General features: G+C 42.1%; 1 protein-coding gene across 1 annotated transcript; it reads right to left on the bottom strand.

Moving 5' to 3' along the window:
* Nucleotides 1-460: 460 nt before the first annotated feature.
* Nucleotides 461-20,252, bottom strand: kcng2 (potassium voltage-gated channel, subfamily G, member 2). The gene is made up of 3 exons (XM_029442514.1): nucleotides 19,806-20,252; nucleotides 13,253-14,159; nucleotides 461-2,748 (listed from the first exon to the last, which is right to left on the bottom strand). Exons 2-3 carry the CDS (start codon nucleotides 14,045-14,047, stop codon nucleotides 1,921-1,923), a joined length of 1,623 nt encoding a protein of 540 aa, XP_029298374.1. The 5' UTR covers nucleotides 14,048-14,159; nucleotides 19,806-20,252; the 3' UTR covers nucleotides 461-1,920.
* Nucleotides 20,253-26,437: the final 6,185 nt, after the last annotated feature.

The raw sequence follows: 26,437 nt of genomic DNA, 5'->3' as shown, positions 1-26,437 counted from the left end.
CCTCTTTATAATCTCCAAACTCCATAAAGCTCCACTTTGTAAGCTAAATTAGCGATTAGCTTGTTAGCTTGTTAGCTTGTTAGCGTGTTGCAGTTAAAGAGACAGATATTCAAGAGTCTGCGACCAAACCAGAGCTAGAAGTAGAGATATTCCATATATATAAGCTAATAAGCTAAGCAAATGCTAATGATGTGTACATAAGGAACTGTTAGCTAATACGCTAACGCTAAAGGCCTTTACACGTTTGGCTACGTGCAGGCGAGTGTTTAGCATGTTCGTCTCACTCCTGGTGAGTAAAAGCTTTAACAAACATCCTTGGACGTGGAAATAAACCATGAAGCAAACAGCAGTAAAACCAATTCAGGATGTTCTGAAGCAAACACGCACTCTCTTCTTGTTGAGAGCGTCCTCGTGTATAATTTAATTGTTGAATCAAAACCTCTCCACATGGGACTGTGTTCATTATAATCTTTATTACAGTTTTCAGAAGAGGCTGCTCCTCAGGCTATGGATTCATGACGCAAAGCACAGATCCATTAAAGTTGGATTTTCTTATTCAAACGATGTCTCATTTCACAATCCGCTCATCAAAACAATATTTTAATTTCTTAGATATTGTAGATATGTTAGTGTTAAGTGTTCTGTGTAATATTTCCAAGCTTTTTAAACGATTCAGAGTTGGAAGATTAAACATGCATCTGACGTACTTCATGAGTTCCAGCTCGACAACAATTTGGGGAAAATGTTTGTTTTGCTCGTCAGGGTTTGAAGGTGAGTCGCCTGCTTCTCTGAAATAATTACTTTTGGATGTTTGCTCCACTTTACCCCGATATGTGACCAGGGAACCGTCTCCAGCTCTCGTTTCACTTTTAGTGTCGAGGATATTCATCACACATAATATCCAAAAAGTGAGAAGATTCTAACGTTGGCTGGTTATTTACTATTATAACACTTAAGAAGCTTCCAGAAGTGTGTGGAGGACTGGGCAACAATGTTACTAAAGCTGTGCAGTTTCACACAGTTTAAGGTTTTGCAATATTAAAATATAAGCTGTCAGCAAAAACCTTTAAAAATCATCTTCGACCACAGCCCAGATTTCATAGCAATGGCGTTTTGCTCTTCACCAAAGCGTTGGACAAACACATTAAACAGCTTCGGCATTTTTAACAAGGCAACAAGTCAAACCATGAATTGAATAAAGTGAACTCAGCAGCGTGTGCTCAAGCGTGGGAACAATCCTCTCATTTACTAATGAATAAAACTTCCCAACCGGCTGCGAAGCCCTTTGACAGATAGATAGTTTTGTGTTGTCATGCTGGAGATTCATTTGCTTGATAAATGTGCTGACATCATCATGTACACGTGTGAACCTTATACAACACCGCCCCGGGAACAATACGTTATTTGGATTGGCCGAATACAATACAGAGTAAATGGAGAAGATATTGCACATCAATAATAAACTGCATGTCTGAAGTCTCAGCAAACACTTTTAATTCAGATGATCCTCTCCAATGCAGCCACATGAGGAACATGAATTATTAGTTTGAGGTCTGAATAACAGCGTGTGATGTTGTTGGGTTAGATTTCCCTTTTGCTCAGACTTGTGTCGAGTCTGAATCGCAATTTTTAAACTCATTTGACTGGTTGTTTATTCATGAATATTATACTGTTGGCAATCTTTTCAAGTCAAATGTGTGGGAAAGAAAAGTCCTCTGCTGCTCCTCTGTAAAACTTAAGACACTCAGATACACTCTGGTGCACAAGCGCTTCACACGATCAAAGCCGAGACCTCAATCTCCAGAGAAGCAGATCTCCTCCCCGCTCACAATCCTGCAGCTTGTCAACTTGGAAGTCCCAGCGCCGGGGGTCACGGCCTCCCAGGCTGCCATTTTAAAACACACGCCTATCTGTGAGCAGCTAAGTTTTCATGGTCGCTCTATTCTCCGCAGCCCTGTGAGCAGCCATGGACTTCCTCCGCTGCATGGACGAGGCCGCGGCCTCCGTGATGCCGTGGTAGCTGTCCGTCTCCTGAGAGTCTTCGCTGTTCTGGGACTTGGTGCTGTCCTGCGAGTCCGGCTTCTGCCTCAGCGCCCGGATCTGTTCCTCCTTCAGCTCCAAGTAGGAGCGAGAGAAGGTGTGAAAGATGGACGTGACGGGAAAGGCCATGAGGAGGATGCCGCTCAGGATGCTGCTGAGCGCCACCACCTGGCCGGGGATGCTTCTGGGCACCATGTCGCCATAGCCCACCGTGGTCATGGAGATGACGGCCCACCAGTAGCTGCCGGGGATGCTCGTGAACTCCTGCTTGGCGCCCAACTCGCTCTCAGCTAGGAACACCAGTGGGGAGAAAAGAGCCATGGCCACGCAAAGGAACAGCAGCAACAGGCCGAACTCCCGCGTGCACCTCCTCACCGTCAGACCGAGCGTCTGTAAGCCCAAGGAATGACGAGCCAACCTCATCACGTAAAAGATCCGCAGAGCTCGCAGGACTCGGAGAACTAACCCCACCTTCTCCAGGTAGTTGTTCCCTGAGCCCGCAGGTTTCTCTCCCACTGACAGAGAGTCCACAATGAGGGTGATGTAGTAAGGGAGGATGGCCACCACGTCGATGAGGTTCAGAGGCGTACGCAGGAACATGCACTTGCTCTGCGTCTGAATGAAGCGCAGCAGGAACTCCAGGGAGAACCAGGCAACGCACACGGTCTCCAGCACGAAGATGTTATAGCACCTCTGGGAGCACTCACCCTGCGCAGAGAAGAGCACATAAACACAGACATTAAGGGTTGTGATACGTTACGCAGCAATAACAGCCTTTAGGACTCCAATGAAGTCAGTAATTATGGATCTGTTTCAAAGCGGTTCATGCATTTTGATCTCACAACAGAAAGGTGAGAAGCTGAAAGATTTATGGAGTGTAAAACAAGACGCTTTGATGATCTCGTTCAGAAAGCTTTAGATGTGCTCACAGCGTCAGTCATAGATCAGCCGAAGCTGAAATATTCCTCCTTTTTAATAATAATCAATTTTTTCACGACTGCTGAAATAGCGTTCATAAATATTTTAGAATATAATTATAAGAGATTAGTTGGTTATTAAGTCAAAGTCACCCCTGGAGGAGAGAGAAAGTGTGTGCTTTTCATTTCTCTGCATTTACATAAGTGTTATTAATTACAACAAAAATACTCTTTGCTTTCAGTTCATTATGTGCAGATTAATTAGAATATGTGGAGCAACAGAGAAAACTCTTCAGACTCTTTTTAAAACTTTTAAATCGTTCCTCTCAGAAACATTTCAGCCTCCTGTCGCTTCTCACGGCTCAGATGTCGAGACTTTTGAGGTCGTGCAAAAAGGTGTGATGACATTAGGGAGACTTCTACACACACTGTGGTTGTAAAGGTTTTCTGCAGGTGTGAATATATAAAACATTTCCCTTAGTGTTTGCTCAGTCAACAGCTCTGCTGCCATGGAGACGCCAATCCAACCCACCGGCCTCACAGAGATGACGTCCTCCTCTCTTCATCTGAGCTTCATGCATTTTTCAGAGTTTACACTTAGTAATGCATATCGCATGGTCTTTGCCTGCAGAGCAAACTCGCTAAATCCATTAAGGACCATGTAAATCACCGGTTTTTGCAGTTTTTCACACATTGCAGGAGCAAAAAACTGCAATATGGACTCGGAACAGTAGTGATCGTGAGCAACGGTTTAGATCTGTGCGTGTATGTGTGTAAATCCATCATTTCTTATATTGTAATCAGATAAAATAGTCTACATCCTTTAACAAAATGATTTTTAAAAGTGTAATTTGAACCATGACACATATTACTGCAGGTTTTGTTTTCAGTTTATTGGAACGTTAAAGTTTATTGTTACGACGTCTAAGTTTTTAGCCAAAGGATAGCAATGTAGGTCAGTCCAGACAGACATATCTCGACATCATCATGAGATGTATTGTCAGAAACCTTTGTACAAACATTTCTGGTCCCCAGAGGATGAATACCGAGGCCTTTTATGATCCCCAGCTCCTCCTCTTGCGCCACCACGAGGTTTTCAATTAAATATTTTAAACTCGCATCAGAAAGTCGACATTGGATGAAGTCCACAGATAAATGTAGTAGTGTGTCCCCGGCCAGCTGCTAACGAGCCTCCATACTCTTATTTTGAAATGTGAAAAGATAGAATAACTTTTAAGAGCACAGATTGTCGGCTTCACTTTGCTAAATTGGACCAGAAATGTTCATAGTCTGTCTTTTCAGAATGCCAAAACCCTTTGGCAAATAATATTATTATATTCAGTAAAACCTCCTCTCTATTCAGTGCTTCTCTCTAACCCATCATACACTTGATGTCTGGGTGATCAATCCACCTTTCAGTCCTCATGCAAAGTCATTTTCTTTAAACCATTTTCCTAAAGTGCGGTTACATTAAAGCGCCGCAGCACGAGGCAATCTTGAGTGATTGAAATGTGAGCTGAAGTCCACCCTCTAACCACATGCTGTCTTTTCACATCCCAAGCATTATGAGTCTGAAGCCAAAACAAATAAATGTGCTCCTGTCCAAATCCTGAAGGAGCTCACATGCTAACCAGTATGTTTCACACCTCCTCTGCTTCTGCTCTTCTGCGTCCACAAGGGAGTCTGTGCGCTGCAGCTAATACTGTCCCTCTCCCTCAATCCACCAGCATGTTTGTATTGTTCTCTGTCGGAGGCTTTCTGGCTGAGTGCATTTCCCACTCCCTCCAGCCTCCTCCCGTTTTGCGGAGGATTGAATTAAAAGCACACAATTATCCGTCTCAGCGATCAGGGGACTCTGACCCTTTCACAGCTGAAGCATGTAAACCAAACAATGAAGGAGGCTCACCTGTGCTCCTCACCCATGAGCTGGAGTGGGTGTGATTCACAAACAGGCCAGGTACTTCAAGCGCCGAGCTAGTTCTGCCTTCGGGCTGTAAATGGATTTATTTATTCATCTCACCGGGCTGCACTGTGTGTGCTGAGTGTCTGTGTTTGTTCTGTCGGCCAGATTGAGTTTCAAAGCTTTTCCTCTCTTCCAGAAAGCGTCTTAATATGTTTCTGCAGAAAGCAAGAATCTTATTACGGAACAATATTGTGAATCTTCAGGATTTTAAGGTCAAGCAAGTCACATTTCTTCTTATTTCTATACAAACAGATGTCAGATTCATGATAGTATGCACTAGAAATACTCTCAGTTTCACTTATAGCTCAATGCAAAATGAAAATGCACCATTTGTTTTAAATAAATATATTTACATAATTGGATGCCTGACAGGTTGTGCTCAGTCATGAATATTTAAATTGATTGAAAGCAGTTAAAAGCTCTATTACCAACAGTTGGTGATGCAGATGAATTAAATGCATATAGAAGCAGAAGGTTTCCCCTTCCTCAGTTCTGCTTCCTACATGCTTTACGCAGAGACACCGAACTCATCGCTGTGTGAATTAGCAGCTCCAGCTTCTGCAGAAGTGACAACTGAGAACTTATAGCAAATACCAAAACACTGAGCTCTCATGGTTATTTATACACTTTACAGAATGTAGTTGTTTTGCAGTTGTAGACATTAATAGAATTTGTGTGAGATATTACACAAAATGTACGAAGACGAAGCGTCGACGTTGTGTCATGAGGCACGGAGCGATGTGAAGGAGGATTCATCAATTCTGCCACAAGGAATTGTGGGATGGCATTATCTTCTTTCGTAAAGGGTGGTCCGGTGTTTCCTGTGCTAAAGGAGATAAGAGAGGAAGCTTTGCATCACCTGTCCTTTGCATTTAGATCAGGGGTCTTCAACGCTTTTCAGGCCAAGGACCGCCAAACTGGAGCAGGGACCCCCTACTGCAGGGGTTCCCACACCTTTTCGGCTTGTGAGCTACTTTTAAAATGACCAGGTCCAAGTGATCTACCTGTATTAAATGCTGTGACGGGGGGGGGGGGGGGGGGGGCGTAGTTCTCTCCTCTCCTTTCCTCCGCTCTGTCTCTGACTGTAGCGTCGCACGTGTGTGTGTGCAGGAGCGAAACAGAGGGGATGAGGGGATGTGAATGCGCAAGGCAACAAAAAACAAAAAACTTGAATTTCACGGGGCGCGGGGTTCCGTTGGGGGAATATATATTTATTTATTTTTTCCGGTGCACGATCTCGCACTACCCTCGACCTTGGGGGGGGGGGGGGTTCCGCTCTGTCTCTGACTGTAGGTGTGTGTGTCGGGAGCAAAGTCCCGCCCTTCGCGGAACACAGCGGAGGAGGGAATGTGAATGCGCTAAGCACTCTGTTTTTATTGCTTTAGCTACAAACAATTTCACGACCCCCCCTGCAGTACCTACGCGGACCCCCTGTTGAAGACCTATGATTTAGAGGATTAGACCAAATGCTATTCGACCGTAGCCTTGGATGAGCTACACAAAGCATCGATGCTTGAAGAGGAAAACCAAACTAAATCCTTTTCTTTGCACTGTACACAAAAACAATCTAATACACTCTTGTTGGCACATGATGTGATTGTGTGTGTCTGCTTTGGATGTGATGTTCAGCCCGTCCCTCCGCACTGTAACAGCCAAGACTCCGAGGTCTACTTTGTACGTTACATTGTCACTAGGTTTGAGGATCCCAAAGGTTACTACAAGTCATCCTCTGCTGGGGTTTTGGCAATCCATCCAATATTTGTTGAGATATTTTACTTTGGACCAAAGTAGTGGAGCCGCCGGAAACGGGGGATTACTTTCTCTGTCAGAAGGTTACTCTCTGTGTCTTTCTTTACTTTCAGATCACATCACCGCAGTGTGCTAGGCAATGATTGTGCACAGCTAAGACATAACTTATGAACACATGGTTGCTGAACTCAAATACTTTCACAATGTTTCACAGAATATATTTATGGTCTGGTTACAGTTTTGGGGAATTGGAAACTGTACATATCCCATAGAGGAAATCTACTGTGTCAGTTTATTTATAGCACTGTGAAAGACTGACAGCCTCCTGACACTGACACAGCGCATGCTGGGATAGGCTCATGACCCCCCACGGTTAACGATGTATTCAATAATCATTAGTACTTATGTAACCTGAAACATTTCACCGTCAGCACAGGGACTGTCTACCGCACATCCAAACACTGTCAGTCAAGTATACTTTCCATCATCGTCTTAATTCTTCTTCCACGAAAAGGACTTTCGTTCAGTTTAAAATCTGCGACATTGAATGGTTTGAGTTTTCTGCAAGATGACGGATAAAGTGGAGAAACAGGGAAACCTGCCTGAGGGAGAAACCAGAGCAGATAGACTCGCTCGAGTCATTTTACACCAATTATATCAAATTAGAGCGATGTTTCCACGAGGTTAATAGCTTAGTGACCTGCTGTGTGTTTAATTATTTCATATTTCATATTTGTGTGCTGAGTTTTCCTTCAGTACGACTGTGTTTGGGATGCAGAGTCATGATCAGCAGGCAAAGACTTCTGCTCAAACCCAGATTCAATAATTACACAAGCGTGATTACTTTCTCTGGAACTTCTTAAAAATCTTAATAAACGTCCTCGGCAAGAAGAATCGGTCCAATCCTCCACCAGCATGGGGATTGATCCAATGTTTTAATCATTGAGGAAATGTATTGATTTTTCCACAGCCTAAAAAAAAACCCCGGCTATAACTCACACACACTCACACACACACACACACACACACACACACACACATGCACGCACACACACACATTGGCCTCGAGCCAAGCTGTTCTGCTGCTTGTCAATAAAAGCAGCAGAACTTTACGCCGGATGCTTTCTGTACTTTGCTGAACAAATATGTTTTATTTCCTTTAACCCTGCGATCCTCGCTCTTAATGCATTTGTCCGCCGGTACACCTGACCTGATGATGGTGAAGCTGAATAATAGCCTGCTGCTCTGACCACCCAAATTCCCCATGGGGCTCATTCCAGTTATCTGATTTAATCTGAAGTACCATAGATATTGATGGCGTTTTCCTGTGTGTGTACTTTTTCTCTCGACCCCCCCTCTGTGTTGAAATACACAACTCCAACTGATGGACAGAGAGAAAGTGAAAGAGTGAAAGTGTTCTGGTTTTAAATGCTTAGTTTTGGGTTGAAATTGACGCCGTAAAAATATACTTTTGAGGGATTGTGCACTCAAAAAGAAAATCCTCTCCATGTTAGATTTTGGCTCAACTGTTCCCTGAGAAGCATTAGTCAATATCCTGCATCCACACAGCAAAGTGCTTCCTTTGTGGTTACACTAAAAGAAAGATCTTTTTAAATATGGGCTTTTACTGGACATTGTTTCAGTTAATGGCAGACCGACTACTCTAGCTGCAATCGTTTGCTAATGCTACTATGGTAACAGGAGAAGCTTTTTTCTAACACTTAAAAGTCCACGACGTTCCCTCTTCGTGTGTCGAGAGGCTGTTCAGCTGGGTGTGCTTGCAGCTCCGCAGGGATGAGCAATTACAGCAAGCACAACCGTTTTTCTGTTAATCAGTAAATTAATCTCAGCTGTTTTCTCGATTCATTCTGAAACCGAAAGGTCAATGAAAAGAAAGTCAAAGCTTGAAGATGGCAAGAGTTCTGTAAGCCACGTCAGAAAGGTATTCAGATATAAAGGCAGTGGTTTAATATAATCATTATTAGTCTTTAGACCTTGAAACAAACCTCTCACGGCCCACAAACCTTTAGCGTCTACGATGTGGATCTTTGCCGGTTCAATGGTTTTGTTTTTGTCACGCTAAATGTGTAAATAAACATTTTATGTTGAACTAAATTACCTCACAAATATGTCTGCGCTCCTCCTGTCTCTGTCCGTCACCTTTCACATTGTGAAACTGGCCGTGGAGAAGGTTTGCTGCAGTTCATATTTCAAGGATTTGCAGTTTGTACCCCGAACACTGAATAAGAAACACAAACCATCACCACCATGATGGAGCAGCGGCACGTCTCCCTCACAGTCAGGAGGAATGACTGACGCTCACCTCTGATTTGCAGCATAGACAACAACTAACTCTGTATTCCTCTCCAGCACACATCGTCCTCACCCTCTGAGCCTTCCATTCCCCTGTTATGATATATGGCTGTGGTACTTTAAAGTGGCTGGATTTACATCACAATGGAGTGTGTAGGGCTCTGAGGCACGAGCAGAGGCACTGAAAGGTTAGACCCACAGCCGGGGCGCCCGCAGGAGATAAATGGGAAGTTTTGAAAGATGCTTATGTGAACAGAATAAACAATTCTGAGGGACGACAAAACACTTGAGATGTTTAATCCCCTATTCATCCAGAGAGTGCAACGAGCGACCATGACATATGAAATGCAATATAGCTTTTTTTGCTTATGTGTTTGTGTGTGTGTGTGTGTGTGTGTGTATGTGTGTGTGTGTGTGTGTGTGTGTGTGTGTGTGTGTGTGTGTGTGTGTGAGAGAGAGAGAAGGAGTTATAGAAAGGCCTCTCAGCCACAGAATGCTTCTCTAAGAGCCACATTAGATTAGAAAGCCCGGCTAAGTGCTTTCCGTTGCTCCTTAGAAACGTCTTTTTCCACCACAACTCTCTCCTCCGGCTCAAGTGACAGAGTGCATAAAGATGGCTGCTTCCTGGGTTTAGGTTGCATCGTCCTCCGGCTTCACAGTGCAATTTCATTTGGGAATCCACACGTCTGAAAACTTCATGACTTCATTTAGCGGTAAATAAAAATGTTGCGAGCCCCCTACATGACTTGAGGATCATGCGTATGTTCCCAGGGCTTGTCTGTCCCTTGATATAAACAAACATTGTCAGTGTTTGGTGACAGTTATCTTTGCAGTTCAAATTGCAAAAGAGTGAAGAGATATGGATGTTTGAACGGTGAAGATATGATCAACCACTGCGGAGATATAAAGGTCAGAACTGTCTCATCATCTGCAAGGTAAAATGACTGCTTTTGTCAATGGAGTCTGGTGGCTTTGGCGAGATGATTGATGGATATAACGGCTTAAGTTCCTCGTTTTAAAGGTTTGTCTGACGGCACAGTGAAGAGGTGAACATATTCTAAATATAGCATTCAGTTGCACTGATGTTATTTTTTTAAGGTGGTCTTTTCTTCCAAACTGGGGGCGTGCTGACTGCCAGTTACTGTACGGATAAGTACGTCACACAATCCCACCTCAAAACATCCAAACTGTCTCTCTGAGAGGATACTAAGCTGGGGAACGTAGGACCGTGGGAACATAGATTCTGCTTGGTTTTCTCATACTTTGCCGATTCTTTATGGCAGAAAAACGTGAAGTGTAACTGAGCAACAGCCATAAAAACAAGTTAATACAATTCATTTCAATAAAATCATTTAGTTTCATTAGTTTCATTATTATAGGGAGAATGGATAATGGATATATGGAAGCTCTCTAATGGGGGCGGACTCGACTGAAAGAGATGTGGCAATTAGCGAAAGCATTGCACCAATTAAAGCTGAATTGTTCGAGCTACTCAAACGCTTTGCTTGACAATAGTGAGAATGAAGACAATGCAGGAAGTAAAGCCCACTCACAGAACACAAACTTTGCTGAGCAATCCTTCTCCTCACACGGTAATGAGGAGAGGAGACCTGCATGAGTGCTGGGAACACGTCACACCTTTATATTTCTTCTTAACTCGTTTATTAACCGGGAAGAAGTTGTAAACAAAAGTGCACTCACGTTACTTTTCGGACAAAGTTTTAGTAATAAAAATAATAATTAATTGTATTTTATAGGCGCCTTTCATGGCACTCAAGGACACCTACAGTGTCACCTCATGTTAACGGACTTTTGCTTCTGGGTTGGCACTTTGTTTTAATTTACCGCCTCCGGTGGCGGTTAAGAATATGTGTCAGATTTTGGGGTTGCCGCCGATGGCTGGTTAGATTGGCTTCTCACTTCCAATGACGCACCACCTCACGTTCCCCTGGAGCAGCAGCGACACTCACTTTTACCTCTCGGTGGATAATTGGCGTGCACAATGACACTGTTTTCATCTGTCCAGAATGTGACTTGTAGTCACACCTGTTGCTCTTCTGATTCCAATAGAGCTGCAGATTCTTACAGGCGTGTAATGGCAGATGACATGAGACAATGTTTGTCTTTCTTTGTTTTCCTGATTGATTTTTACTTTGAAGCGTTCGCACTCCATGCAAACCCCCCCCCTCGCCCCCTCGCCCCCTCCCAGCGCGCTGATGAAGACATATCTGTGACAGTGGGGGAGAAGCTGCAGGGCGCTTCTTTAATCATACACTGGTCTGCTGGCGTCGATCAAGAGGTGAATCAGTGCGACACAAAGATGCTCTGGAGCCAGATCTCTGAGGCTTTCTGAAGGCAGGGAACGGGAGGAACACATTGTCAGCTTTAATATGCTTCTTTTGCTCCACTTGTCACAGACTGTGACAACATGTGTAATAAGTGCGAACAGAAGCCTGAGGAAGTCATATTTTCCGTCCTGTCAGATGAAAGCTAAACGCAGCAACAAGAGGATGAGCTCTGCTCTCACTTTCAGACCTAATTAGAGACCAGAGACTGTAAGTAATGAGCAGCATTTTATTTAGACATTTCTACCTAACAGGTTCCAGCTTCGGCATTTTATCTGCCATATTTCTTTTGTTTTAATTGCCAATAGATGCTTGCTATAATTACATTCAGAAACTTTGGAGCACAGTGTAATTAAAGGAAAAGTACACTCTATTAGCATAATGCCTGTCTCGGACTATGTAGACCCTTTTTTGCAACTTTTCATCAAAAACGAACTTCTAGTATCATATCTAGCCACTTTAAAAGGTCAATCTTCTATACATATGATGAGATTCAACATGTTAATTGGAGCTTTAGAGTTGCTAAGCACTTTATTACAGAGCCAGGCTAGCTGTTTCCCCTTGTGTCTTTATGCTAAGCTAACCCTACCCTGCCCCAGGTGTGTTAGCGCACAGACATGAGATGGATATTGATCTTCTCATCTCACTTTCAGAACAGCCTGGTCTGCTAAGAATGATGTAATTAAATGAGAAATTTAATTATCGTTGTTCCCATAGAAGGAAACTGCATTTTCAAATACGTTGCTAAAGGTCGGAGTGGGCACGGATCAAACACACACAGGACAGAAAAGACAAGAAATATGCATTTCTACCTAAATGTTCAAATATGAAGATTCCCCTTCAAGAGTTTTACATATTTTGTTTGTTGTTTTGTTGTTTTTATATGGTTAAATGTTTGTGTTTGCACATAATCTTTGGATTTCAAGATTCATTCCAGTATAAACCTCCATGTAAAGTCTACAGATGTTCAAATACATCTGTTTAAATGAACACACAATATGAATCAATTTATTCTCCGTCTAAACTCCCGGCGTGTTTACTGGTCAGCTGGTGTAGATATGCTTCGGGGTAAACAAGCCTTTAACTGTACGGATTAAGACTTCATGGTTACAATTTGCATAATCATCACGTTATATAACTATAATGAGCTTCTTTCATATTCACTCAATTTTATTTCATATACATTTTTGGAAGCGGGTCAAATAAAACTGCACAGGGAGAATTTCTGTGGGAAACCAGAAAAAGACTTCATTTAAAGATGTGAGGGTATATAGCCTCGTGCTGTGTAGGCTCTGTTAATTACTGCACACATTTGGGAGAACTTGGTGCTGTGAAGGAATGTATGCTGCAGAAACAGTGAGAGGAGCTTCACAGTGATCTGGTATTGAAGTGAATGGAGAGTAAGCCTCGGCGTCCCTGAGCCTTCGCCTCTGTCTCTGTCACAATGATTTAGAAGGAAGCCCGGGACGACTGTGGCTGCCGCATCAACATAATCTGAATTCTACTGTAGCAGCTGAAGAGCATTCATCCCTGAGGCTGTGAAGACTAAAAAGGAGAGCGAGGTTCCTTAAGTTTATGTATAATGCTGTGTTCATCATGACAATCTGTTCAGCATGTGATGGTTTTAGCATTTGTTCTGCGGTTCGACGCCACAGAGAGTAATCAACTCTGCGACTCTCCCTAACCCTTACTTTCAAAATTCAACAATGCCTGGCTTTGTGCAAATGACCATGGTGGCTAAATGATTCTGATGTTTGGCTGCTTTTGCCGAGTTAAATTATTCAAACTCAATCATTGTCAGGACCTTATTCCAGAAACTAAATATAGGGGAACCAGATATGAGTTTGGACCTTTTGGATAATTGAATCTGTGAGTAGGAGGGCAAGGAAAAAAACGTTATTATTGAGACTGATAAGTGAACTCACCCTCTCCTCCTCCTCTCTGAGGTCTGGCATGGTGCTGACACACAGCGTCACAGCAGTGATGGCTACAAATAACACTGACAGGCAAGCGAAGATCTTCCCCGGCAGGCCGGAGTGTGGGTTCTCCACCATGTCCCTCAGTCTTCGCATGCATCCCCCCGTACGGGTCTCTTCCGGTGCCTCTGCTTCGGGCGACTGCAGGCTCTCCTCGCAGGACTGCGGCGTCGTGAGCTCGGCCTCCTCCTCCTCCTCCTCCAGCCTCTGCTGCTCCTTGTACTCCTCCTGTCTGAGCCGCAGCTTCCTGAGGCAGCACCAGTCCAGGTTTTTCTCCTCCACCCCCCAGTACAGCAGCTCCTCCTGGAAGGACAGGGCGCACATCTCCTTCAGCAGCCGCAGCTTCCCCGCCGCTAAGAAGGAGACGATTGTGCGGAAAGCTGAAGGACTTCGGTCGAAGAAATACTCGTTGCGGCTGCTGTCGTAGTCGTCGCACAAGTCCATGATCTCGGCCTCGTTGCTGCAGCTGCGCAGCTTGCCCAGTCGCGACAGGGGGAACTCCTCCAGCGTGGACCAGGGGATGCGGTACTTTATCCCCCCCACGTTGATAATGGCCGCCCCGTCAGCCGGGCCAATCTCATCTCCATCCTGTTGGCGGGGCTGAGGCTGGAGCAGGAGCTGGGCTCGCTTGTAGAACAAACCCTTCTTGGATGAAACCTCCTTCGGGTTCTCCATGTGTTTGAAGTGGAAGCTGGTGAACTGGTGCTCAGTGCTACCAGCCAGGAAGGCCACCTCCTGGTACATGACTGCCACTTTGCTGGGGGACCCTGTCCTGCACAATGCGATGAGAGGGGGCCTTCAGAGGGGTTGTGAGATGACTCGGAGCTTGTCACCCATTCAGCAACACAGAGCGTCTCTGTAGGACATGAGAGAAGAGTCAACAATTACATTTATTCTGTATTCTTCAGATTGCATGGCTGACTTCTATCTATTCTATCCATCTGCTTATCTCTATTATATCAAACATTCAAGACATGTCAGTCCATGAAAGGTTTAAGGTTTGAAGAAGGTCTGATTCCCCGCGTCACCTCATACCTCTCCGACGTCGGAACTAGGACTGGAGACTGCCCAAAAGTCTGCACCATTATCCCCATTTGTACGATTATTGTGTCTCGCCCAGCAAACCGACTTGACAGAGACGACGCTTTAGGGAACGAAGAGCTGGAGAGACTAAGCTTGAGGAAGCTATCGTAGCTTATTAGCTGTGTTGCTACTCGTTCACTATAACGCAAAGCTCCTAGAATCTTGTTTTTGCATAAATGAGTGGATTCATTTTGCTGTGACACTGTTGACCTCAGATGTGGACTAACTACGTCACGTTGAGCGCAATCCCAGAACTCTGCCTGATGACGATTTAGCCTTTTTGTGCAACAGACAATATATCAGGAGTCACCAGCAGACATCCTAATAACAGGAGCCCCAGTGTTTACTCAGATAACTGTTTACTTATTAGCTAATAAAAAGATAAATCCTCAATAGCTGACGTGTTTTGTTCAAACAACGCATTCCGCCTCTTTCGCTCTCAACACGGACTGTTTACCTGCATGCGACAAAAGCCTGTTAAAACCTGATTGGTCGATACAACTCAGACTATAAACTGAAACCAGAACTACCGATACTAAAATCCTGTCCTGTTGCCTAGAGATTCTGCATCCATCTGAGCATATGCTGCCATTAACAGGGACTTAAGTGTCCTCGTCAATCCACCTAAATGCCAAATTGCCAGGCTGCGAGAGGAAACCACAGAAAGAAGTGTAGCTCTCACACAGGTCAAACATTTGTAAACTGTATGAAAGTGATCCACAGAGTTAAAACAGTCTGCGTGTTCTTAAGAGAGAAAAGTCAAATACAACGTCTCTGCACTGCAAGTGCAATGGAAGATCAAACAAAAGCAACGTGATGTCAAGTTGCAGTCTGCACAGAATGCAGAGATATGAATAATGTTGTTTTTCTATTTGCTGCATCGCCAGCCTCTGGAAAGAGAAGCATTGTGAAGAACTAATCACAGCCCAGTGAGGCAGATATGAACTACAGCAAAGCATCAACTGCTACATACAAACATGTGTTCAATGATTAATTCATGCTCTAATGGTTTATTCATGTTTCATTTCACACCACAACACGCTTTTATTCAAAACACGCTTTCCTGTAAACATGGAAAAGTCTAAAGGATCAAAAGGACGACCTGCTTACTGTGCTGAGGCCTTTCTCTCTCAGACCATCGCATGAGGACGCTGCACTGAGTGTTTACGTGGGAAAGGATGTGGCGTATTGGCGTTTGAAGTGTTCTGTGGGATGTATGTACAGTTCTGTCACAGGTGAAAACATTTCAGCAACTATAGGAAATGCATGAAAGAAAGGAGCACGAGGAGAAAGGGAGAAACTTTACACTCGACACATATGTTGATTTAATTCATCCCCGTGTTGAAAGTCTGTTAACAGATGTATCATGTCACATATCAGACAGAAGATGGAATCAAAACCGCTGTGTTTATTATGCAGTCGCGCCGCAGCTAACGACGTGACAACTCAAGGTTGCCCGTTGTCATGGTAACACAAAACAGTGACCGCCAAGAGACAGATCTGACACGGGAAGCAGCGCTCAAAGAAATGCTGATGCATCAGGACGATGTCTGAGCTCCACTCAGCAAACAGGATGTGGAAGACGAACACTCATCACACATTCCCACATCATGTCCTCTCAACCCTGATGTCTCTCCACACATCACCAGCACGCTCAAATGTATACAAATGCCTGCAACTTCTTTTTTTTATTATATTCTTGTACACCTTAAATATTATTTTATTTTATTTTTTTAAATGAAAGAAATACATATAAGCGTATTTAATTATATAAATATATAGTTATATATTTATTTGTAAATCTACAGTGGCAATATAATTTAATACAATATCATTTCATATAACAAAATCCAATCCAATCCAATATATATATATATATATATATATATATATATATATATATATATATATATATATATATATATATTATATATATATTATATATATATATTATATATATATTATATATATATATATATTATATATGTATAATATATATATATATATATATATATATATATATATATATATATATATATATATATATATATATATATATATAATATAATATTTGGGTGCCATGATAAAAAAAGTTTAACAGAATCTAAAAACTTTTAAAAGTTTTCGACTTCATGGAGACAGTGATGTACACCTGCCTGCTGTTTTTGCTGTGTCATCGCTCCCTGATCAAACACTGAAGATGTCTGTGTTGATTGACTCTTTTCACAAAAGATTTTTAGATCTAATTACACATTTCTGAAGCCGAGCAGTCGTAACAAGCTGAGACACCTCTTCTTTTTATTCAATATGGGCTTCTGGATACACATTCCAGATCCCACAGGCTGTTAGTAAAGCAGCAGACCAGCGATCCTTTACTCTCTGAGGATAGCTGACCTGAGGCAGAGGAAGATGCACGGAGGCTCCGCACATCATCGCCACGCATTAAGAGCTGGAACCCCTCTGGCTATCCTCAGAGTTTATTCTTCTATTATGAGGCCAATCATTGTTGGAACAGGCCGCTTTCTCCAAAAGGAGGAAGTCAGAGAGCTGCTTCTCTACAGCGACGAAGCAAAGTGCTTCTGACAGGAGCAGTTTATTGAGCATGACACTGCACCCAGGGAGGCTTCAAGGAGCAGAGAGGAGCTCTATAGGAGGAGCTCCACGGAGAGGAGAAATGTCAATTAAGTGAGAAGTGAGGAAGATGTTAATCAGTGTATCAGTGTGTGTGTACAGACTTCATTTTTACATCTTGTAGACCGAGATCTATGCATTCATATATTACTTCTCTCTGTTTCAAATGATGGTCAGCCCATTAAAAGGTCGTTATAAGTTTGTTTCACACAGTTAATTAAACCGGTTATTTTTCCTTCTCAGCCAATTAAAAACTTTAAGAGGTGGAAGTAGCCGGTGTTTCTCAAGAACAAATATATTTTCTTGTGCCGCTCTACTCATCTTGTAAGAGCTCAGATATGTTTGTCTTCAATATTATGTCAGTACGTCAGTGAAAACGATTACAAGCAAAGGCTTTGACACAAAACATGTTTTTATCTCATTTAATAAACCAGGCCACTGATGCATCAATCTACGTGTTATGTGTGATTTTGAGTGATTCATTGGAAGTACTTCACATCCCTCTCATCCTCATTAGTGCAGCATGTGAGGTCATGTTCCTTCCTTTCATCCTCAACTCAAAAGGTTTTGCAGGAGACTTGTGACCATGAATGTTTCAGACGTCTGAATCTGGATCTGTGATAAAAGTTAGAAACAATCCTCGTTTCCTTCCACAGAGCTGGAAGATGCTTCTATGTAGTACTTCCCAAGTACTTTTATACCACCAGTTGCTCATGCAAAAATAATGTACATACCTTTTTGCATGAATCTGCAACCCATGCATCACTGACACATCTGCCCTTCCACATCCCCTCAGTGTTCATATTCATAAAGCGCCTGAAGCACACATCTATTTTGGGACACAGAGATCTGAATGACACTGAACTATCACCTGACCTGCTCCTAAATCAGACTGATTGGTCTCCTCTGAGGGAGTTTTTTTTGTCAGTGCCAGTCTGTGCTGTAAAGTATGAGGACCATTAAGTTTCTTGCCTGCAGAAGCTGCACAGCAATCAGCCGAGAGAAAATGATTTCACGATGTAGAATGACGCAAAACGTCTCTCTCGAAGTGCCATAATCATGGAAAGAGTTCTTCTCACAACATAACTACTGGATAAGAGTCTGAGTGGCCGAGATGGAGAGCACCTTTTAGATACTGAGTCACAGCGAGTGGTGATTTAGTTCACCAGCTGGGATTTGTATCACGAAAGAGATGCTTTGAATGACCAAACATCACAGCCTGGTTTCTACAGTCTGAATAATAAAGGGTCTGAATGAGTTGATCCAAGAAGACAAGTCTTTCTATAAAATCCATTAAAACTCTTTACTGGTTTAGTTATTGGGAGATTTGCTTTTGCAGAATACACTGGAGACCAGGTGCAGCACCAGTAACCTTCTTGCTGGAGGTAATGCTAAATATTAACTTAAGGAAAGAAACAGTTTGTCTGCTGCTTATAAAGGAACTGTTGAAACAAGTTTCCCATCAACCCTTTCACAGTTATTCTGGGGAAGGTTTTCCCGCTCACCTTTCTATGAGCGCACCAAAATACAATATCGGCCTCTGCCACTGCTGGAGACGTCAGGACTGAATTGTAGCCTCACACATTACATCAGTAGCACTGTTCAGAAGTTCCACAAGTACCATGACAATGTCTAATTGAAAATGAAACCTGCACTTGAAGCCTGGCAGTCAGTGTCAATCAGTTGATTGAAAGCATTGGATTTAACAAAGTGTGAGACAAGGAGGAGATAATGGGCTGAAAGGATCTGTTTGATGCTGAGTGAGAGTGTGTGTGGAAGTAATCACGGCAGAGTATAAAAAATAAGAATAACAGCCGGCAACCATCAAATAAAAAATGTGCCACACCTCCTCTCTGTCGCCTCTTTACGTTCTTATTATGTTTCTTAGCCAGAACAAGAAGTGTAGCTTTCTATCTGACGTCGACGTGGCTGCAGGTTCTGCACTAGCTCCCCTTCAGCTCCTGCAGGAGGACTCATGATTGAAATAAGTTGCTGTCGTGTTTTGGTTGTAGCCGGAGACACAACATGTTGAAAACCAGCATGACACATATCTGATTACAAAGAACCCACCGGTGTGTGTGCACTTTATTACAAGAATATGCTGCACAGGACAAACATCCTTCTCCACACATCATGTATGTATGGGCAATCAATACACGAAAGCAAGAAGAGGGGGAAGTCACTGAGAGGAGCTCGATAGCCTCTCATCTACTTAACGTAAAACTCTGTCGGGAAAATCCATTTCCCCCACGGACAACGCTGCACAGAGGTGTCTGCTCAATGACGCTGCCCACAAATGGGATCAAATTTAGAGTAGAGCAGTGCTGGGAGTCAAAAGCCTCCATGTGTTGACGTCCCTGAATGAAAAGCAACAGCCTATAGTTGGCTACCCCTAAAGGAATAGTGTCAAAGTATAACAGGAAGGAATACATGAAGTGCCACGAGGACACTCAAGAGTCCCTTCAGGAACATTATAGGATTATTATAGGAATGAAAAAGAAACATCATGAAGACAATATGAACGCATTACTCCAGAACTATTAGCCTCTGTAGCCCCTTTACTACCCTCTATAGGGAAACTAATGGAATATTACAAAGACATGGAAGAAGTTTGTCACATATGAAAAAAAGGGGAATATACGGTTTATATTATAAAAGACTTTAATATTTGATAGGTCTATTGTTTTCCTCGTTGTGGCTCTAAACGCATTTGACAATATGTGGCTTTATTAAAGCAAAAGCCATCAATATTGTGATAAATAAAAACAATCCTAGTTGCCAGACTTACCCAGTGTATTGTCGGGCTCGTGTCCATCTGTCTCAGCTTGCTCGCACGCTCGCGACCCTCAATGTGCAGCATGCCTTTAAGTTTTCCACGCAGATGCTCTGAGACATTGTAGTAGCAATTAGGCTCAATGTGCAGCGCTCACGCGGAGTTTTTTAAGGTCCTTAAAGTCTCCGTTTAAACGTTCAGACTGTAAACGTGGAGCAGCAAAAGCATCATCTGGTCCATAAGAGAAGCCAAAGAGGTAGACATGTTGCTGCACAACAACACTGCGTCTCCCCGCTCCGCTCTCCATAAGAGACGACGTGGCAGATGTTGCAGAGCAGTGTGTGTGTGTGTGTGTGTGCGTGTGTGTGTGTGTGCGCGCACGCGCGTGTGTGTGCGTGTGTGCGTGGGGTTCAGAGCAGGTTCCAGCTCACTGGTGGTCACAGCGCTCTGACTGTTCCGGTGAGTCCGGAGCTGTTGCGCGCTCCGCGGTGCGCTGCGCTCTGCCAAACTGAGTCTCTGGGAAACTACGACTGCTTCAGTACAATTCCACAGCGTCAGGGGGAGTGTTTGTTATGTATTCCATCTTAGTGCCATGAGATAAGCATGGACTCTCATTATATTTGTGAGTTAAGCTGACGGATTGTCTGAATGCTCACATAATGTACTTTTGTTCATTCTATTCATATAAAGTACACATTCATTTCTGGAACTTATTGCTCATTTAGGGGAGACACTACAGGTGAATATTAATATTAAGATCAACTAATATATGTATTATTTGTATCACAAGTTTTCTTTATATGTTTAAATATGCACATGTGGCATTATGTTATGAAAGATTTGCATACATTTCCAGAACATAAATCTAAACATTGATCCGGTTGTCAAAGGTTTTCACAAAGGGAATTTTGGATTTCTACTTGTATCACTCAATAAATCAGAAAATACTGTCAACAGCCACAGACAAATCTTTAGGAATAAAATGTTATATAAATCAATGAATGATATATGAACACACCTCTCTGTAAACCTGCAGAATAAAGACAGGAATGGAAATGGAAAGTGCTAATGAAGGCTCAAAGTATGAGAACATTGTTTTGTAAAACCTCATACAGACACAATACGTTAAACATCTTTATTTAATATATAACACCATTAAACTTCACCAGATGATTTTGTTGTATTACAAGTTTTCTGAAATGTTACATTATGCAAATGAAGCATTATCTAATGCTAACTGTTGGTGAATTTGGGAGAACTCCCAAATTCACAAAGTTAGTCAAATAAACACCTGAATGTGTATTTCGGATGTTTTTCTTTCCACTAGTTTGAAATAAAACATGTTATGGAAGTAAAATAGAATAAAAGTGCCATTCCCAAACAGAAAAAGACAACTGTAACTGTCATGTATGAGTAGTGTTAGCATTGTGTCTGAGGCTGATACAGTAGGTGTGGCTTTGACGAGCAGGCGAGCACGTGAGAACTGGTCTGACTGGCTGCAGCCTCTTTAATCGCAGCCTGGTCTGTCAACACAACGTCACTGAGTGTGTTTGAAATGAGAGACAGCAGAGAGACAACGGCGGGAGTTTAATAGATGCCAAGGTAAACAGTGGTGATGGCACTAGAACCATCAAACGTCTGCTAACAGCTCAGGTCGATAGCTACAAATGTGTGTGGTGACATAAAGATGACTCGGGTCAGATTTTAAATAGGAACATTTTCACCCATTAAAAATAGAATCGAGGACAGGAGGTTGTTTTTAGGAGCCGTGTGTTTTTGCTTGTAGACACAAACTGTCGACCACATGGTATTAAAGTCCCGTTCGTCATGCTGAAGTGTCCTTGAGCAAAACAGATCCGGAGGTTCTGCTCTGTGGCTGTGAGGTTGTCCTCCGACCTTTCTGTAAAGAACGACTTACAGTGAACTAACTACAGGGACAGTCCTCCTGGAGCAACTCAATACAACTACCTGGTTATATTTAGAAAAAAAGATCCTGTTTTAGCTTTAAAGTTATTGAAGTAACAGAAGGAATTTAAAAAAAGTTAATGTCGACTTTTGGTTCCACACTGGACATGAGCAGCGCTCCTGTTTGCTTGACCCACCCTTCCACCCGGATCTCCTCCAGACGCCCAGGTAGAGCTGCAGCAGCAAAAACCCCAAAACTTTATATTCATAAGAGGAATAATGTGTTATTTCTGACTTCAAAAGTCACAGTCTAACTTTAAATTGAAATTACAGGAAGCAAGAATCACCAGTGGTGCCACCTTTCCTTTCTTGTGTACTTTTCTTTGAGGAAAGGTAGACGAAAAGAGGAGCTGCACAAAGTAAGAAGTCTGGACTTTGAATGCATCCAGGAAGAAAGATGATGAATCATGCTCCATCTGCAAGGTGTCCGAACTGGGATCATAATGAGAAGACTTTTGGGAGAAAGGACCATAAAAATTTGATGGTAAAAGATCCTTTAAATGTAGTTAATTGGACTTTTTAATGGAGTGGGGAAACTTACACAGTCAGCTAAAAAGAAACCATTCAGATGTCCCCTGTGATTAGATTTACGAACTGTGCGAGTCCTTTCCTCTCTGTGTTTGTGTCTCTGACTTGAGTTGGTGTACATCCTGCAGACATTATTAATCTGCCATTCGATCCCTTGTACTCATCTCTCCCTCACAAGACTGTTCCTGCCTCAGTGTGTGTTATTCAAGGTGTTTTCAGTCCACACGCCATTTGATGTAAATGAAAATGAAAGTCTGTTGTTGTGTACGATCATATTTAATTCAACCATTCTGAGTCAGCCAGCTATTTTAGGTTTTTCACGCATCACGTGAAAAGCTTCCATAATCATGGCGCACTTAAGAAAGTAAAAACATCAGCACAAAGAGTCTACAGTCTGAGAAATGAGTAACTGTGAGTTACACTGATTATCTGAGAGATGAGTAACTGTGAGTTACACTGATTAACTGCGATTATCTGCTCTCCCCAAGCGACATTGATGAATTACCTCGCTCCGAATAGGCTATGCTGCGTCAGCCATGTGGATAGGCTATATAATAAACTTTGACTTCATCTCGATCGAGCTGCTAAATCTGCGATTATGTTCACAACATGTTTCAGGCCTGAAACTGTCCTGGAGCAAAATAAATATGAGACTAAGAAGACTTATTTCTTTGGTCTATAACGATCAGTAGCCATGTTTTTATTTCAGGTCAACTCCTGTCATATTCCAAATGTGTTCATTAAAAGATGAATTATTTAAAAAGATATTGTTACACTTTTGTTTTCAGACAAGGGAACTGTCAATGTTTATTTGTACTACACTCGGATTAGCTATCTAGCTAACTATACCAGCTGTTAGCTATATATTTCACCATTTAACTATTAGTTTTAGCTAACTATACCAGCTGTTAGCTATATATTTCACCATTTAACTATTAGTGTTAGCTAACTATACCAGCTGTTAGCTATATATTTCACCATTTAACTATTAGCTGTATCTAGGCCTATATTTCACTGCGTTACTTTATTCACCAGTTAGCTGATGAATTGTTAGCTATTTCAACCATTGCTACTTAGCCATTAATTTATCTTTAGCTATCTTTTTCCATTTGACTATTTCAAATATTTATTATTTTTTAGATAACTATTTAAACTGTTTACTCTAAGATTATTGATTTAAGCTTTAGCGTAGCATTTTCCATTGCTAACTAGTTTCCAATCACAACATATTACAGATGACAGTAGATATATTTTAATCAAATTGTAATTACATCTTTTCACGTCAGCTGCTGTATAATCTTTCAACCTCTTCCCCTGGCAACTGTAGAAATACCTGCACGTGACCCAATATGCTACTAATCAAATCTCTTGAACTTTGTGGTTAATGATTTCTTTACAGGGTTGATGAAATATATCTTTCTGTTCATTCTGCTGAGGATATTGATCCGTTTACCTCCACAGAGTAGGTTGTTTTCCAAGCGGCCTGCGGCTCTGCCTGGATGAACATGTGCATAAAGTAAATTATGAATCAACTAATACCAGGTTCAGCCTCGTGGTTATGACCTGTTGTCGTGATGAGACGCTCATCTTGCTGGAATAACAACACAAGCTGTTGATGAGCATCTGCCTGTCAGTACGCCGGGGCTTGTTGATGTCAGGCAGCGCGGAGACCTTCTGGAGAGAGAGAATAAGAATGAGTTCATTCCGAAGAAGGACGTCGTATATTGTCAGGAAGCTGATTGTCTAAGTTCACGGACAAAGTAGATCTGGGTTGAAGGTGCCCAGAGGCAAGTTAGGTTTAAACAAACAGGGCTAATTGAGTCCTTTAGTTCGGTGTGTTTGTGTCAAACTCTGATGGATACGTTTAGAGCCACAACAAGACGCCACAATGAGTCTTCTTCCAGGAGAACTGCTGTGCTGTTTGAAGGGAGGGAGAGGAACTATAGAGGAAACACATTCATGGGTATAAAGTGTCTCTGGAGAGTAAACTACAATCGTGGGTGCATCACGTCCATCCTTTCTGACTGACGACAGGTTATTTAAATGATGTACAGTAAATAAGATTCTTGCTACATCTGACTTTTGTTTACTTCCTGTATTTTTCAGTTACATAGAGCTGAACACACTTCTTCACGTCTTTGCTGTTGTCTCCGAAGACATTTCTTCAAAGACACATATTTTATGCCACATCTACGGACGTTGTTGCATAAAATATGTAAAGAAACTGTGGTTTCTAAAGTTAAAATCTGGAATCAATCAATTGAAACCTGATGATCTTTATAATTCTTCTGCACCGGTGGTAAACAATGTTCTTTAAACCTTTTCAGTCCTTTTCTTAAGCTAACTTTTAAACCAGGTTTAATTAACATTTCATTGCTCTACAAAGGGATGAAAGTCAGAGCCTATTTCCAACAATATAAACTTTAAACTTAGAAGATTAATTCTTCTTGTTTTGGCTCACAGACCAATGAACACATTTGGACGGTACAGTAAAGCACAGCAAAGCCACAGAGATCAAAACACAAATAGACATGCAAATATAATTTGTCAAGCATAATGGACCAGAGCTGTTCCACTACTTTCTCTTTCTGAAGACCACGGCGAGAAAAGTCATCACTGAGGCAACAGCTAATGAGGTCTAAGCAGAAATAAAGCTTTAAAATAAATGCTAATGGAGAGAGGGTGGAAAAAGCCAAATGTCACCTCTGAATGGCATTTATTCCCACATCAACCTCGCAGCCATTTATCTTTCTAACTGCATTTTCCTTTAAGTGAAAAGATAAATTCCTCCTTCCGCGTAAGCTCGAAAGGTCTCGCTCTCCAACATCCAGCAATCATTATGAGATAATGAGTCATAATGGTCAAATCAACTCAGAAAAAAAGGCACTTTAGAGTTGAATAAATTACATAAATGCTTTTCAATGTGAGGACTTTCCCCCTTTTGTGGACTTTTTCTTAAATGTCATTCTGCTTTGGACACGAGGTGGATTCAGGAAGTATCAATCAAAGCCAGACCTCAGAGCTATAAAGCAGCACAGAGAGAAAGCTGCTTCGTAGCCAAGTGATAAATATCTTCTTATTTATCCATTTACAGCATTTAAAGAATCTATATGTTACAGCTACAATGGATCAAATGATTATGTGACAGAGATTGCTCGTAGTGACCAACGCACAGAGACTTATCACCCAGCTCTGCAGTGTTTAGTGTCTTTAAGCTCATTGTTTTGGTTTTATCGCTCGCAGCTTTACTAATTTAGTCTCACTGCTTTCATCAACCTCATTTCTAGCAGCAGGCAGCTGTTTTCAGCAAAAATGCAAAAACCCTCTGTACACCAGCTGCTCAGCGGTAATCTGCAGACAGACAACGTTAGCTCGTAGCTGGTAGCTTAACAGTCCCTTGTGAGTTGGTGCAGAACAAAAGCTGAAAGGCAAGTGAATATTAGAGTTACATTCATCAGGTGAAAACAAACCCTCCATAATAATTCTAATGTCTGCTGGATGTGTAAACAGGCAACTTCTTGCACCAAGCAGCAGACACTTAGCAACTTGCTGGTGCTGTGTTGCAAACTTAGCACATTTGCCACAAGGTGATATAATGTACCGCAGAGACACTGTTGTGTTTATAACTTCCCGTCTCCAAATTGCCAAAAAATGGATTAATCATGCTTTAATCCCCCGACTCAAAACAGTCAAAAGATTAAAGTTTTGTCTTACTTTGAAGGCCATGAAGAGCTTTTGGGAAGCAGAAGCTTTCGTTGCCAGACCGGCTGTGAAAGCAGAGGGTCCAGTTTGTGCAGACTGGCTCCGGTTTCAAATTTAAGGGCTATTTGCTCAAAGAAACACCTTCAAGCTGTATTTCTAAAGGGATGGGAAACAGAAGAGCCAATATATTACATTCTTTTATTCTAAAAGGCTGTGCAAATAGCATCCACATTAATTAGAGCACTGCAGGGAGCTCTGCATACTCTCAAGCTTTGTGAATTCTTAATTAATTCATATTTTCCGAACACCGAAGAGAAGAGACATGTTTCTGAGTATCTTCTTGTACGTTTTGTTTGGAAAACACAGATTAGAAGTGGAGAGAAGTGCAGTCCAGCTCACAGTAATCTCAGTGCTGTGGATCCTTTCAGAGATGAGAGTGTTCAAGAAAGAAA

The sequence above is a fragment of the Cottoperca gobio genome, chromosome 11 (genome assembly GCF_900634415.1).
Source record: "Cottoperca gobio chromosome 11, fCotGob3.1, whole genome shotgun sequence".
NCBI lineage: Eukaryota > Metazoa > Chordata > Actinopteri > Perciformes > Bovichtidae > Cottoperca > Cottoperca gobio.
The sequence above is the reverse complement of the archived record's forward strand: the minus strand, read 5'-3'. Positions and strand labels throughout refer to the sequence as shown.

Excerpts from the sequence above, each read along its gene's own strand:
- kcng2 (XM_029442514.1), bottom strand. The coding sequence starts at position 14,047 with ATGTACCAGGAGGTGGCCTTCCTGGCTGGTAGCACTGAGCACCAGTTC. Across the intron at positions 2,749-13,252 it reads TCAGAGAGGAGGAGGAGAGG|GGTGAGTGCTCCCAGAGGTG; the intron begins GTGAGTTCACTT and ends TTCTCTGCGCAG.